The 14,322-nt window shown below is 30.3% G+C and overlaps 1 protein-coding gene across 1 annotated transcript in view; it reads right to left on the reverse strand.

The window, feature by feature from the left end:
- The window catches only part of LOC121128016 (glutamate-gated chloride channel), an 80,579-nt gene that overhangs the window by 21,024 nt on the left and 45,233 nt on the right, over positions 1-14,322 (reverse strand). The window contains exon 7 of the mRNA XM_040723594.2: positions 8,861-8,943. Coding sequence (XP_040579528.1) covers positions 8,861-8,943 — 83 coding nt within the window. The remainder of the gene's footprint in view (positions 1-8,860; positions 8,944-14,322) is intronic.

Here is a 14,322-nt window from a genome sequence, read left to right on the forward strand (position 1 = left end):
GACTAGCAGCGGTGCTACCTGGCCATGTCTGGAGTTATTAGGCGTAGTCGAACAGACAAACTTTGCCTTAAAATATATAAGAGAACTACCTAAGAAACCCTCAGTAATACTAACCGTTTGTATGAACACACTCACACGTAGTTACTCAATACATAGATGATAGATGTTGCCTCCTTTAGAATGAAAAAATAACAATAGCTGGTGAACAAAATAATAATATGACGTTATGACTGATGGGCCAAAGAGTATTATAGTCTCTTTAGTACTACCTGTCTGAGCCTTTTTTATACACGCTAGATTAGTGGTTCTGAACCTCTGGGGAATGACAAAGTTACCAAGTGGGGAATGACCGGTGGGAAGGAAGAACCACTGCTTCAAAATTTCACTTATTTAGAATCACAACCATTTACAAACTGCTTTAACAACCAAAACAAGCTATGGGTGAGGTATTGTAAATCATGTTTGGGTAAAAGCGACAAAACTGTTGGGATAGAAATGTCAAACCGCAGCTGCCCGCAAACTCACTCCTGTGACGTCTCTCCTTGGTGTAACAGGTGGGTAATAGAGCTCCCATTATTAAGTAATGACTCTTACGTTTATATATTATTATGGTTATTTTATTTACTGTGTGTGTTGTGATGACGCATATATGTTAAGGGTAAAGATTTGTGAATATGCAGGAAAAAGCAGGGAAATTTGAGACAAGCCACAGTGTAACGGTTTTTCGATGTTGGCTCGAATCAGCGAGACTACTAGTGGTGTTTCAAGAACGAAATCATCATAAATCTCAACAGTCTGCTAGACGAGTTTCTCCATTATTTTCAGGATTTGAAAAGCGACAACCCAATGAAGGAGTAATCCCTTCAGCTTTCGAGTTGACAATTCCCCGAAGGAAGCAGAAAACATCAAAGACGAGTTTCTTAGCCTGGTGTATGACTATGCAGCAAAGGCAGTATTAGCAGAGAAAAACCTGAAGACATTCTGGGCCACTATGCATAAGTAGTATCCTCGAAGAGTGGCACACGCACAACTCATTGCATTTCTCTCTGCGTACTTGTCTGTGTTTTGTGTATGATTATTGGCTAAGATCAAAATCAACTCGCAAAACTGCCTGATTTACCTTGAATCTAATTTGCACTACGGCATTTCAAAAGTGAAGCCGAACATAGAGGCACTCGTCAAGGCAAAATAAATGCAAAACTCATATTTTTTGTAGGTTTTTATGGCCCAAATAAATTTAAAAAAAAACAAAAAAACATAACAAATCTTTTCATATGTATTTTATTTCCATGTGATAACAGTTAGTAAAAATTTAAAAAATGCAAAAAATAAAAAATAAAATTAAGCCATAATATGTCATAAAAAAGTAAATCGTACATTTTCGTACTATACACTGCAAGGTTTAAAATTCAATTTGTCATAGACCGCTGCTGTGGTGAGAAATGTAGTGTTGGCTCACAAAAAAAAGTGGAGAATTGGAGAAAAAAAGGTGAAGAACCTCAGTGCTAGATGATACATGCAAAACCCCTGCCAGATTTTATTAATATGACTAAATGGAAATTTCTTAGATAAAAAATAAATATATATCTTATACATTGGGGAATTTGATTAACAAGATCAAAATTTCCGAAAGTAACTGATAGGATATAAAAAAAATGAACTTTTTAAAACATTTTTTTTTTCGGAAATAGTTTATTTGAATTAATTGAAGTATAAGTAGAAGAAATGACTATTTTGGAAAATTGCAGAGGAATTGTAATGGCTTTATATCTTGGAAACCAATAATTAGATTAAAAATAAGAAAAAATAGGATTTACAGGTAAAAGTCTAAATTCATATTATATTTTAACACATTCTGTGATGGTTGGTTAAAAAATTGTCTTTTTTAAAGACTATTTGGACCCTACAAAAATGATAAAAAATGGAATATTAGATTAGATATTGATTGATATTTTAGCGATTCGATTTAAGATAGTTTTAGATTAATAGGTAATTTACCCAGTTGCAGTTATTATTATCATCGATATTGTATTCCTTAAAACATAAAGTTTAATTATTTTTTATATAAAATAAAATCTATATATTTTTTTCTTCTCCAAAAATACATTAAAAATTTCTTGAAAACACAAAAGATGTTGAACGTTATTTTAACCTAGATTATTGAGGGTTACTATTATAAGCACTTTAAGTGCTTTAACCCAGTTTGGCGAAAAATACTAAACATATGTATTTATAGATATTAATTAGAGGAAATAACATTTTGACCAATTGTCTATGGCAGAAGTATTAAACTAAAATTGTACGGAGTCCCGTATCCAAAGGTTTGGAACGTTATAATGTCAAGCATTATATGAATATACTTATATTTATATGTAAATCTAATTCTAATAAACTTTAGATGAATGAACTTTTTTTTCTACGTACTCATCTCATAAACACTTGATATTTTGATACATAGTACAAAGAACATAAAACTCATATTTCATTCAATAATAGCAGAGGGTGCATGCGTTGCAGAGATGAATAGAGGAGAATAGAAACAAAGAATGAAGGTAGAAGAAACGAGACAGAGATAAGGATATAGAAAGAGGAAGGTCTTATTTCAATCAAAAACACTCCTTAATGACCTCGAAGGCCTAAAAAAATATCATAAAAACATAGTTAGTTATATTATACGTCTACTTTATAAATTTCAGACGGATCTCTTCGACTGTTTTGTGTGACTTATGAATATATATATATATATAATTATGTACATCTGTTGTCATTTATACGTGTCCCGTTAATTTGTAATTCATAGTATAAAGAAGCAATTTTCTTTTCCTAAGCCGTTGTTAATTTTATTTAATTCCTGAGTAGTGAACATACTTTCCTAAATAGATTCAATTATATTCAAAACCTTATTGAAGGCTTGTGTGTGCCCATAAAAGACGGAGCGTAACCCTGAGGATTTGTTGCAGTTATAATTGTAAGTCCTTGTTGGACTCAATGTAGAAATGGGGATCGATATTGGAGTAATTATAGCAAATGTCCTTGTTTGTAACATTTTCTCCTTCCTCTCTTGTCACAGCTGATTATAGCTGATCTAATGAAAAGTCATGAGCATTATTCTTTCTCTCCTTTAAAACATTTTCCAAATTTTTAGTGTTCCAATATTGATTTCGGTTTCTTTTTATTTCCTGCCCATTCCACACTGGATTTTCATAATTGTGTATAAGATGAGGACCTTTGGTCTCAATAAGAAGCTTCAACAAACCTCAAAATGAGGAGCAGACCAGGGAAAAAAAAAAAAAAATAGAAGTTGATAGAAGTTGATTTCTTTTGCACTTCAGTCAAAATCAGCACAAGCAAAAAGAAGCTATCGCTCTATATTCAGGGGTGTTTGCAGATTTATATTTTGTAGGAAGCTTGAATTTTTTATTTGTTTTGGAAAAAAAATCAACAAATAAATATTTTTTTTAATTGAAATAAATGTTTTTCGAAAATTAATTTCAATTTTTGAATTTTTTGAAAAAAAATTCAAATATTAAAATTTTTGATTTTTTTAAATAAATGTACATCTATTCAAAAAGAAATAAAATTTTTGGAAATTAAAAAAAAAAAAATTCAAAAATCCATAGCTGTTTACAAAAAATTAAAAAATACATGGTTGTTTTCAAAAAAGTTAAATTTTTGGAAAAAAATCGAAAAAGGGGGGGAGACTTCAGCACCTCTAGCCCATTCTCTGTCAACACTCCTGATATTTATTTTTATACGCTCCAATATGGTGCTCGTTTATCTCAGACCTGTGTCTCAATACGTCCCCATATGCTATCCTCAAACGGGTTACGGTCAAGCAAGGATGGAGGTCAAAAGTACTTTGGTCTATTCAATTGTAGGAATTTGGGTAGGGGCCTGCGCAAATGAAGTCCTTTTATTCCATACACAATTGACCGGGACATGTTTAATTCGTTACAAATTTTGCAAACCTAGGAATTGACCTACTGAAAATAAACTGAAACTACAGAGTAAGAACATTTTTTTCTACCACTTACCCAAAAAATTATATAATGAACATTTTCGATTTGAAATAGATAAGAAGTATTATTTTGGGATTTATAATTTCATAACTTTCATAAAAACTTTCATATCACCGCGATAAGATAAAAATTTTGTTTTATCACATTCCGTATCGTCTATATTTCGTCAAGAAGATAATTTTTGTCTTAGTCTGAAAAAACAGAAATAAGATCTTTTTCTCACTTTCTTCGTAATGAAAAAAACCTTTGACTATGCAGGGAATAATCAATTCTTTTCTTTCAATACAGTCTCTAGGAATAAGAAATTCCTTTTTTCTTTTGTCACTATTTATTTTTCACTGTTCGGGGATTGCTTCTCTCTTCTCTTGCATATTGCATATGGACTCACTAAAATAATAATTAACGCAACCTTGATATATAGTTATATTGATAAGAGTTGCATGTTATGCGTTAGGAGGTTGCACGAGTTAAAAAGTCATCGAGTTAGAAATTATCAATCTCCAAAATATACATTAGATTGAATTTAAAACTTCCTCATTGCGAAAGTGTAATAAAATTATAATTAATAATCTTTAAACTTAAGAATTAAGTGATAAATTGAGCCGTGTTCAATAACTTCCAACATGTTGACCTGTTGTGTTCCAGGGTGTAGGACTGGGTACCCAGAGCCTAAAACAAATAAATAAGAGTGAAGCTTCATCTACAAACACAAAATGCTCTCTCCATTTATTTCCCAAAGATGAGAATTTGAAGAAATAGTAGTTGAGAGCAATAACTCGAAAAGATTTTGTCCCCTCCAAGCATTCTAGATTTTACCTTCGCCATTTCCATGAATCTTCCTTCCAACTGAAGAAAAATGACTCAAACGTGTCTAGATATAAAAACAACTCAAATACTTGAATGAAAAGATATATGCTTAAACCTGAGGCAGTGCCTACTATTTTCCCCGAAGTACCCAGTTATCTATCCGTACCTCCCACTCATAAAAGAAAGACTTCCTTAGCTCTGTCTATCAACAGGTACTTCATCAAATTCAGAACTTCCTTATTTTTTAACCAAGAGTTCTGATCCTATAGGTTTTGAATTTCAAACTTTCAGATTTGAGAAGGAAAGAAAAAAGTGTTGAAGCCATTATATCTGCATTTATTGATTCTGATATAATTGCTCGTTTTGAAGAAATCCAGGAAAAACTTGATAGATCATCATTGGTTCATGGAATTCACGAGAACTTTATTTAAGATTCTGCAACGTTTTTGCTATTTCAACCGAAAATGTGATACCTAAAATTATTTATGGGCTCAAAATCACAAAAGATTTATGTTATGCTATGTTTTCTGATGGTGCTCCAGTTCCGTTAAAAGAAGTCAATCATATTTGCTCAACTGCCTTCATTCAAGGATTCTGCGATATAAACAACATTTTGGCCTATTTGAAGAATAGATATGTCCCATCTTCCATATCAAACATATCCATTGCAAAAGCTCTTTTGGGATCTACATTTCAAAAATTTCGTCATAATGACCATATTAACTTCATCATTGAACAACTTCACCTACATTTGAATTGTATTAAAGGTAAAAGATATTCTTCTTGACTTCTTGGAATATCTACATTATGACAAAGGACAAGCTCTTCTTTATATAACCAAATTCTTGAATCAGAATCGATTATTTTGCCTAGTGTGAGCCATTTAAAAAAAACTAACAAGTTCCTTTAATGATGATCAAGGAATTAACTCTTCAAGTGCCCAATACTTCTTCAATATAATTAAATCGCTATCTCCCAAAGATAAACTGATATCAATAATTATTGACGAAGTTTATTCAACTCAAAGGGTGGAATTTGTTGGAGGAAAGTTTTTGGGATGTCAAAACGATAGAGAAATCAGTAAAACATTATTATTTTGTATGATAAAGAGCGTTCTTGGTCAATATAGGGATATGGTTTCTATGATACCAATTACAAAGATAAGTTCCTGTATAATTAAAGATTACTTTTTGACGGTTCTTCAACTAGTCACTAAAGTTGGATTTGAACCTGTTACAACTATAGTTGATGTTCACTCAGCAAATAGAAAATTCTTTTGAAATGAACTTGGAAACGGAAAAGGTGTTTCATATTTCATCAATCCTTACTCAAATGCAGAACAAAAAGTGTTTCTTCTCTTCGATCCAGTGCATATATTCAATAACTTTTACAATAACTTCGTAAGTAAAAAACAATTTTCATGCCCATCCTATGATCAAGAAGAAACTATTCCACATGCCCAGTTCGATCACGTCAGGCAAATTCATGAAAAGGAAATTGAGCTTGCTTTAAAATTTGCACATAAATTTTGTCACAAAGTTATTTGTGCCTCAACCTATAGAAAAGTTCACTGCTAATTTATGTATGAGCTTTTTTCACGAGTACACCCTTAATGCCCTTGATCATTACGCCGCCAAGGAGAATCCAGAGAACGAAGATTTTAAAGAGACTGCCAATATTTTAAGAACGCTGAAAAGATTCTGGAACTGTGTCAACGTTTGCTCCACTACTTTTCACATTTCCAAAAATGATTCCACTTTGAAGCCCATTACAGCTAGTGATGGTGATCAGATCAGTGTTTTAATTTTATTTGCTAAATGGCTAAAAAAGTGGGAAAGCATTGCACAGACAAATGCTCCAAAGGACTTACTCCAGAAACTTACTACGCTGCTCACGAAACTTCATCGGGACTCGGCCAGCTTTCTCAATATTTATTGGAAGAAAAAGGAGTAAAATTCATACTACTTTGTAAATTCAACTCCGACCCGATTGAACGTAGGTTTGGATGGTAGAGGGAGCTTGGTGGGGGGAATTACAATATCAGTTGTGGTCAGTTCTTAGAGGTGGAGTAGAAAGTTCGACTGTCACAACTACTAAGAACAGAAATAAAGTTATTATGCAACTTGAAAGAAATGTTTCCATACAGTCAAGTCGAAAGACCTGAATTAACAAAGGATGTTAATAAAATTTTAACAGTTATACATTCGGATTGTTTTTTGGGTCTTGATTTTCCTTTGGATACAAAAATTTGATTTACGTATCTTGGCTGGTTACGCAGCTCATTCTATAAGGAGAAAGTTACATTCAGAATGCTGCAAAAGTTTACTTTCAACAGTCGGTAAAATTAAGTTTGTTGTTGAAAAAGATGATATATAAGAAGATATTTGTGTAATTTTTAACTGCATAAATAGAGGTGGGCTCAAAAAACCTAGTGATATTATTTTTTTTATTGTGTAGTCATGTCTATCAACAGCTTTACTACAGCTTTAATAGTGAAGAAATACTTATTTTTCTAAAGGCAAGGGATCATCCTCGATCTGTTTTTATAAATGCTGATAGATAACTATTTTTCTACAATGAATTGGACTTCACTAAATGATTTTTGTTGTGTTGAGGGTATTCTATTGGTTCATTTTTTCCTAATATATGTTCTATTTTTATTTTTTTTAATATGTTCAGTAAAAACTTTGTTTGTGATTCTAGTAACAAGATTAATTGTAATAGAAAAAGAAATTCATATTCTAAACAATCAAATAAAAAGATAAAAAATTAAAATCTGAATAATAAATATTTGAAAATACTAAATATGTTGGTTTTTTCATAGATATGTAGGTACTATAAGATTATTCTAGGGCTCGGAAGTATGTGAACATGATTATTGAATACTGATAGATGATAACATGAGTATTCTGTTTTAAATATTTTTCCTTCCTTCAGTATATTAAAAAAAAAAAAAAAAAAAAAAAAAAAAAAAAAAAAAAAAGGTGGGAGAAAAGAATGCGTATTCCATATATTTAGTATTACCTGGATTATCACTAGGTGTCGCCTATTTTTATCTAAGGAAATTAATACTGTTAAATCTACATGTTTTCAAAATTATTTTTTAAGAATAAACACAAATTGTAAATTCTGATGAATTTAGTTTTATTTTGCATGTTTGGTTTTTGAATTTTTGTATAAAACATGGTAATCCTGACAATTTCGAAAATCCTCATGTTTACTCTCTCTCTATTTTATGAACATACGCAAAATTTTCATCCAACTAGTTGGTCTTAGACTGTTGTGGATAGAGGAGGGTGAAAAAAAAACAAAAAAAAAACTGATTTCAAATTTTGTTTAATCCATCCTTAGGTAGAATCAAGATTTATTTCATTTCCTCACAAAATATGTTTTGTTGAATTTATACATAAGCTTCTAAAAATATTTTTATGTAAATATATATTAGGGTGGGGAAAAAGTAATTTTGTATTTTTCGCCTTATTTTCATACTTCATTAGAAGTATAAGAATAATCCGATCTAAGCCAAATATGCTCTGTTCTGTTCAATAACTTGTTCCCAACGAGAATTCAACTTCATAATGCACTTCTCGTAGAAGCCATTGTACCTTTAAGCAAAAACTCAGACAACCAATTTTCTAAGGCTTGAATTTTGGAAAAAATTGCTAAGAAATTTGAAAAATTAAATTTTTGTGGAAAAATTTCAAAAATCCACAGCTATTCAGAAAATATTAAATTTTTGTAGCAAAATTTCAAAAATCTATAGCTATTCTCAAAATATTTCAAATTGGAAAAATAAACTAAATTTTAAATATTAAATTTTCTAGTAAAATTTCTCTATTTGGGGAGGGGGGTTATGGACCCTCCAGTCCACCCATGTTGACCCCCCTGCATAGTTTGAATGAAATAACTTTTATATAAAAGAAGGAATTCACAACAGGTAGAGAATCGAATTTACTGCTTTTATGCATAACCAAACACTCTGTATTTAATATACAATTAGGCTTTATAAATAAAATAATAAAATTTATACTTACAGCTAGCTACACGTAGAAAACAGGTTTGAGTGTCGAGTGGAAAGAGTTCCAGACTCATAGGGCATGATAATGTTAGAGATATTCTGAAAGTAAAGTAATGCAAAACATTAACACAAATTAATCTTTCAATGAAAATACAAAATTGGGTACATAATGCCCATTAGATGAGATAGTTTTGTAGAATAAGATTAATTAAGACACATATATTATATACCAACTCATACGTACATGTTAGAGTTCTTTCTAACCTACTTCTAAGGTAATAACATTAAATTAAAGAGCTCCTAATCAATTACTTTTGCAACATTTACAGAGGTGTCAGGAAGGGGTGGGGGGAAGCTGTAGTCTCACCCCAAAGTTATGAAATCTTTGCTTTTTACAAGAATTTCTTTTCGTAATTCGACCCAATTATGTAACAGACCCAAAAAAATAATATTTATAATTCTTTTGTGAATAGCTATGCATTTTTGTTTTTCCCCCCAAACTTAATTTTTTGTGAATAGCTGGGGATTTTTGAAATTTTTTTCAAAAAAATTTAACTTTTGATTTTTTTTTCTATGAATTGCTATAATTTTTTGTAAATAGCTATGATTTTTTTTTCAAAAACAACTCCCCCCCAAAAAAAAAAGTCAAATAAAATCAATTATTTAGTTCTATGGCTGTAATGTATGGAATATCATGTACAATAGATTGGGTTGTTTACAACTGTTTATCAAATAGGTAAGTTAAAAAAAAACTTTATTAATCTTTTTTGTCAAAGAAAAATTGATATCAATTTCTGCAATACTCAAAATGTGTCTCATTGTGCAAAAGTACTATTAATACGACTGGAATTGATATAGTGAAGTCATTTGGTAAATTAGGAAATGAAAACTAAGTTATCTAGATGAAACAACCACAGAAACCCACTTATTAGTCCACTGTGTGTGTATATATGTAACTTGATTTGAGATCCATAGTCCATTTTTTAAGATAGAACTGATAGTGGTTTCTAAAATACAAAAACCCTTAACTTTTTCGGATACCACAATCTCACTTTTGATCATATCCATTATACTTCCAATGCATAGTATCATGAATCAATCACTTTAAATAATAAGAAAATAAAAATAAAAGGAAAAACCTTAATAATGAAATATTCAAAAAGTTCGATGTTTTTCAATGCACCTTTCTTTTGATATTATGGAAATGGCCAGTCAATACTTTTCTTTGAAGAAAAATTACTTGATTGAAAAGCTTTTTTAATTCCAGACTAGTGTTGTATGAAAAATTATACTCAGTACATATTTATTTGATGTATCTATTCTATATATTTAATACATATTCATATTCAAAAATATTATGTTAGAATGTTTTTTCAAACAAGTATCCAAAATCATCCTTAAGGAACACAATTACTTATGATTTTGTTTAAAATGATGAAAAAGCAAAAACATTCTCCGATTTTCTACAACATTCCAAACAAATTTTCTAATGACTCCATCCTTGTCAATTTCTATTTATATATTATTGCACGGTAAGGATAAGTAAGTTTATTTAGAGACTATCATCTTATCATTCATAAATAGAATTGAATTTATGTTATTCTTAGGATAGGATAAAAATTGAAATGACTCTTTCAAAGTTCAAAGAATTAACCCCAAACTCTATGCTAATGGCGAATTCATATAATATTGATATGATATCATGTACGTATTTGAAGAAACAAAAACAAATATTGAATTACTGTTTAGTAAATGAATTTGATTTTATCAATACAATACAGTATCATCAATCATTATACACATATGAACTCAGCAAATAAAGAAAAGCAACCTTAAAAAAAAGCTCTTCATGAGGGGTGATATTATGTCTAGTATTACAAAATATTGTATTTTGTAATTAGTATTTGATTTTTATAGAAAAATTAATTATCCTTGATAAATTTGTAGACTTCTGTGAGCTGCCAATACTACCATATTGAACATTGGATGAATTTTTTTCTACCTAAACCCCTTAAAATCGAATGATTTAATTTATTTTCGAATTTGAACACCTTTTACAATTGAAATTATATTTTTTAAATAAAAAATGAATCAGTAAGTCTAAAATTTTGTACATATATTTCCCGACTATTAATTAAAAATTAAGAATAAAAAACAAAGGTATGCTCAATATTTGTACTTGTTATTATTTTATAAAAAAAAGTAAAAATGTCGTTAGATTACTTTAAACTGTCAGTGCGCCATTTTTGTACTTGCTCTTGTGAATAAAGCTACAAATAATCACTTTATACGTATTATATATCTAAAAAATATGATAATAAGCTATTACCTAACTCATCATGAGTATGGCGAGCAAAAAAAAAAAGCTCAAATAAATAAAATATTCACGGATATATTTAATATTTAAGCTGGTGAAAAAAAATGTAGAAAAATCAGAACTTGGCTCTTAATGGGTATTTTGGATTATTTATAAAAGTAATTTTTGTTCCTTCTTATACTTTATTGCTACTCCATCCTCCCTTGGTCAGGCTACCTCACTGATTAATTGATATCAAGTTTCATTTAGATATTTATATTCACTCTACGGATAAAAAAAAAAAAAAAAGGAAAAAAAAAAGTGGATGAATGTAAGCTAAAAAAGAAGAAGCTATATATTCCAATCAGTCAGTCAGTCATAGACTTTGGCAAAATAGGAGCAGTCTCCACTTCTCTCCACTCCTTTACTTCTATTCAGGTAATAAATTTCAATCTTACTTTTCAAATCTTGTTACGGGATTATTTATTGGGGTTGAAATGAATTCTAACATGTAGATAAGTGCCTATTTTGACCAAATCATTCAACTTAAATAATTAACCCTGCATATTATCTAAACAAAGACGATTGTCGTTCCATGGCTTTCCAAAGGTAATTAGAGCACTGTTTTCTTAGATGTAGATATACTTAATGGGGGTATGACCAAACGAAGAAAAATAAACTAAATTATAAAAGTCCAATATATAGTGAGATAATCTGGATGAGTCATTCTATAAGAAACTTTGAGGAGAAACAGATTTGACTAAAATTTACTCTGTGCTACTGTTGACAATTAAACAGCTTAGAAATAAAACTTTGTATCTGTAGCTCATTCCAACTTTGAGTTATAAGACCTTAAAAATGAACAAGTTAGCATTTCGATGAATGTTTGATCAGTGATATATCTTAAACAAAATCAATTTTAGGTAATTTATGTATGAATAATTTTAGGGGCCCTGGGTGATTATAGCCCTGTGTACTCAAGTGAAGAATATGTATAAAATAAGACAAAAAAATCAATCGTGCGGGATGTTTTTAACATGATTCATAAATATTTACAATAGTCAAATATTTGAAATCAAATCAAATTAAACTTCTTTCCAATTCTCTATGACAAAAGAAATATCCATTACACTACGTACATATACCATTCCATTATAAATAATTAATTTAAAAATATAACTATAGCCGGATCATCAGTAAAATTCATTTATTATTTCAATTATCCTTTATGTCATATTTAAATCAACTATTATAAATGGATGGGGGGAGATGCAAAAATATGCAAAACCATTGGATGAAAATCAGTGTCGTAGTTAGGATCTGTTAGGGGGGGGATTAATCTTGCAGTTTTTATAATTGTCCACGGCCTTAGTATACATGGATATGATATTTTTTTAGGAGTACACGGATAAGGGGGAGCAAGACATATTGTAACTCTGAATTAAACCCCTTGTTGATATTAAGTGACTTTGATATGATTTGGGGTTAGAGAATGAATTACTGTTATAAAAAAGATAATCTTTTACATTTAAAATAGCATTATTGCACGGAAAATGTTATAATTATATTTAAATTCATATATATATATATTTATTTTATTATACATTTTAAAAACAATATACACCAAAGATAGTAGAGAGGAATATATGAACACCCCCACAGCTGATTAAATGATGAACAAAAAAGAAGACAGAGGACAAGCATCAACCTTTTTTCCTTTTTTAATCGCTATACCTATTTTTTTCTTCACACATACTCCTTTTTCAAGTATGCAAAAAGTAAACCCATTGTTTTTAAGAAACATGATACACAGGCAATTATTTTAAACCCATCATTTTCCAGGTTTATATACTATTTTGTTGATCTGATAGAGCATGAGCGAGCCAAAAAAAAGTTGCAAGGTGTGCAACATAAATAAATCAAAAAGGATATCCCTTCTTAATTTTCATTTAAAAAAAAATTCAGAGCACCCTCTATAAGCTTAAAAGACCTATATTTTATATTTAATATTTTGGGGTTTGTATTATTATTTATAAAGTAATCATGATCGCTCACACAAAAATACTAAGTATAAATGTGTGCGTGTCTAAAAGTGAACACTCTGAAATTTTTGAAAATAGTTAAATAATTTTTAAAGTGGTCGACGTATTAATTTATTTAACATGAAAGATGAGAGTCTTAGACACTTGTCTATTCAATATGGACGCCCATGTTCTCCACCACCAACTCCAGCCTGGACCGGAACTTGCTGCATGACTTAGTGAAGCTCTGGCCAAGGTTGGCTCAGGCATTCTTGAGGGCAGACTTCAGCTGGTCATTGGACTTGTATTGGACTCCCAACAGCATCTCCTTTAAACGCCCAAATACAGCGAAGTCACGTGGCGAACAATCAGGCGAGTGAGGCGGCCAAGAACTCCGATCGAAGAAGGCTGGTGTCTCGATTTGAAGGAACTCTTGGGTAAAGTTGCTAGTGTGGTATCTGGGACCGTCCTGCTGCCACCAACACCTGTCCCTGTAAGTAGCCCTGGCCCAAGGGAACACTTTGTCCTTCAAGTATTGGCAATATATCTTAGCAATATCATAATAGAGTATCGAATAAAATACTATGTTAGGATTTCAATAGTAGGAAATATATATTTAATTCATTTTAAAAATTGCAGGGAAACAATATGACTTAATATATCAATAGCAGTAAATGAATGTAATCATTTCTTTGTGATCTATTAAAATTATGCATTTATAATGCCTTGTAAAAAATAATATAACTGTGGGCATTTGAATTTTATATTGTACCTCAGAATGATTATTGTTTTCATTTCAAAGTCAAAAATTATATCATTAAGATATATCAACCATCCATACAATTAGTGTAATGTCCGATCTATATGTATTCTAAATTATTTATGGAATTTTTGAGTCCAAACTTGTACAATTTGCTTATACATGTTACAACTTGCAGATAATCGTAACTTGTAAACTAGATATACATAAAGAATATATATTTTTCGTTAGATGAATGGATTAAGAAGGAATTTTGACATGTATGGCAAATACATCAATATACTTAATCCTTAGCTTCTTTGATCATGTCTTTCAAATAATTAAAAATACTAATACTACTAATAAAAATATCATGTATTATAAAGACTCTATCCCAAACATTGTACTTAATTCTCGTTTCA

Source organism: Lepeophtheirus salmonis, chromosome 13, assembly GCF_016086655.4.
Source record: "Lepeophtheirus salmonis chromosome 13, UVic_Lsal_1.4, whole genome shotgun sequence".
Lineage (NCBI taxonomy): Eukaryota > Metazoa > Arthropoda > Copepoda > Siphonostomatoida > Caligidae > Lepeophtheirus > Lepeophtheirus salmonis.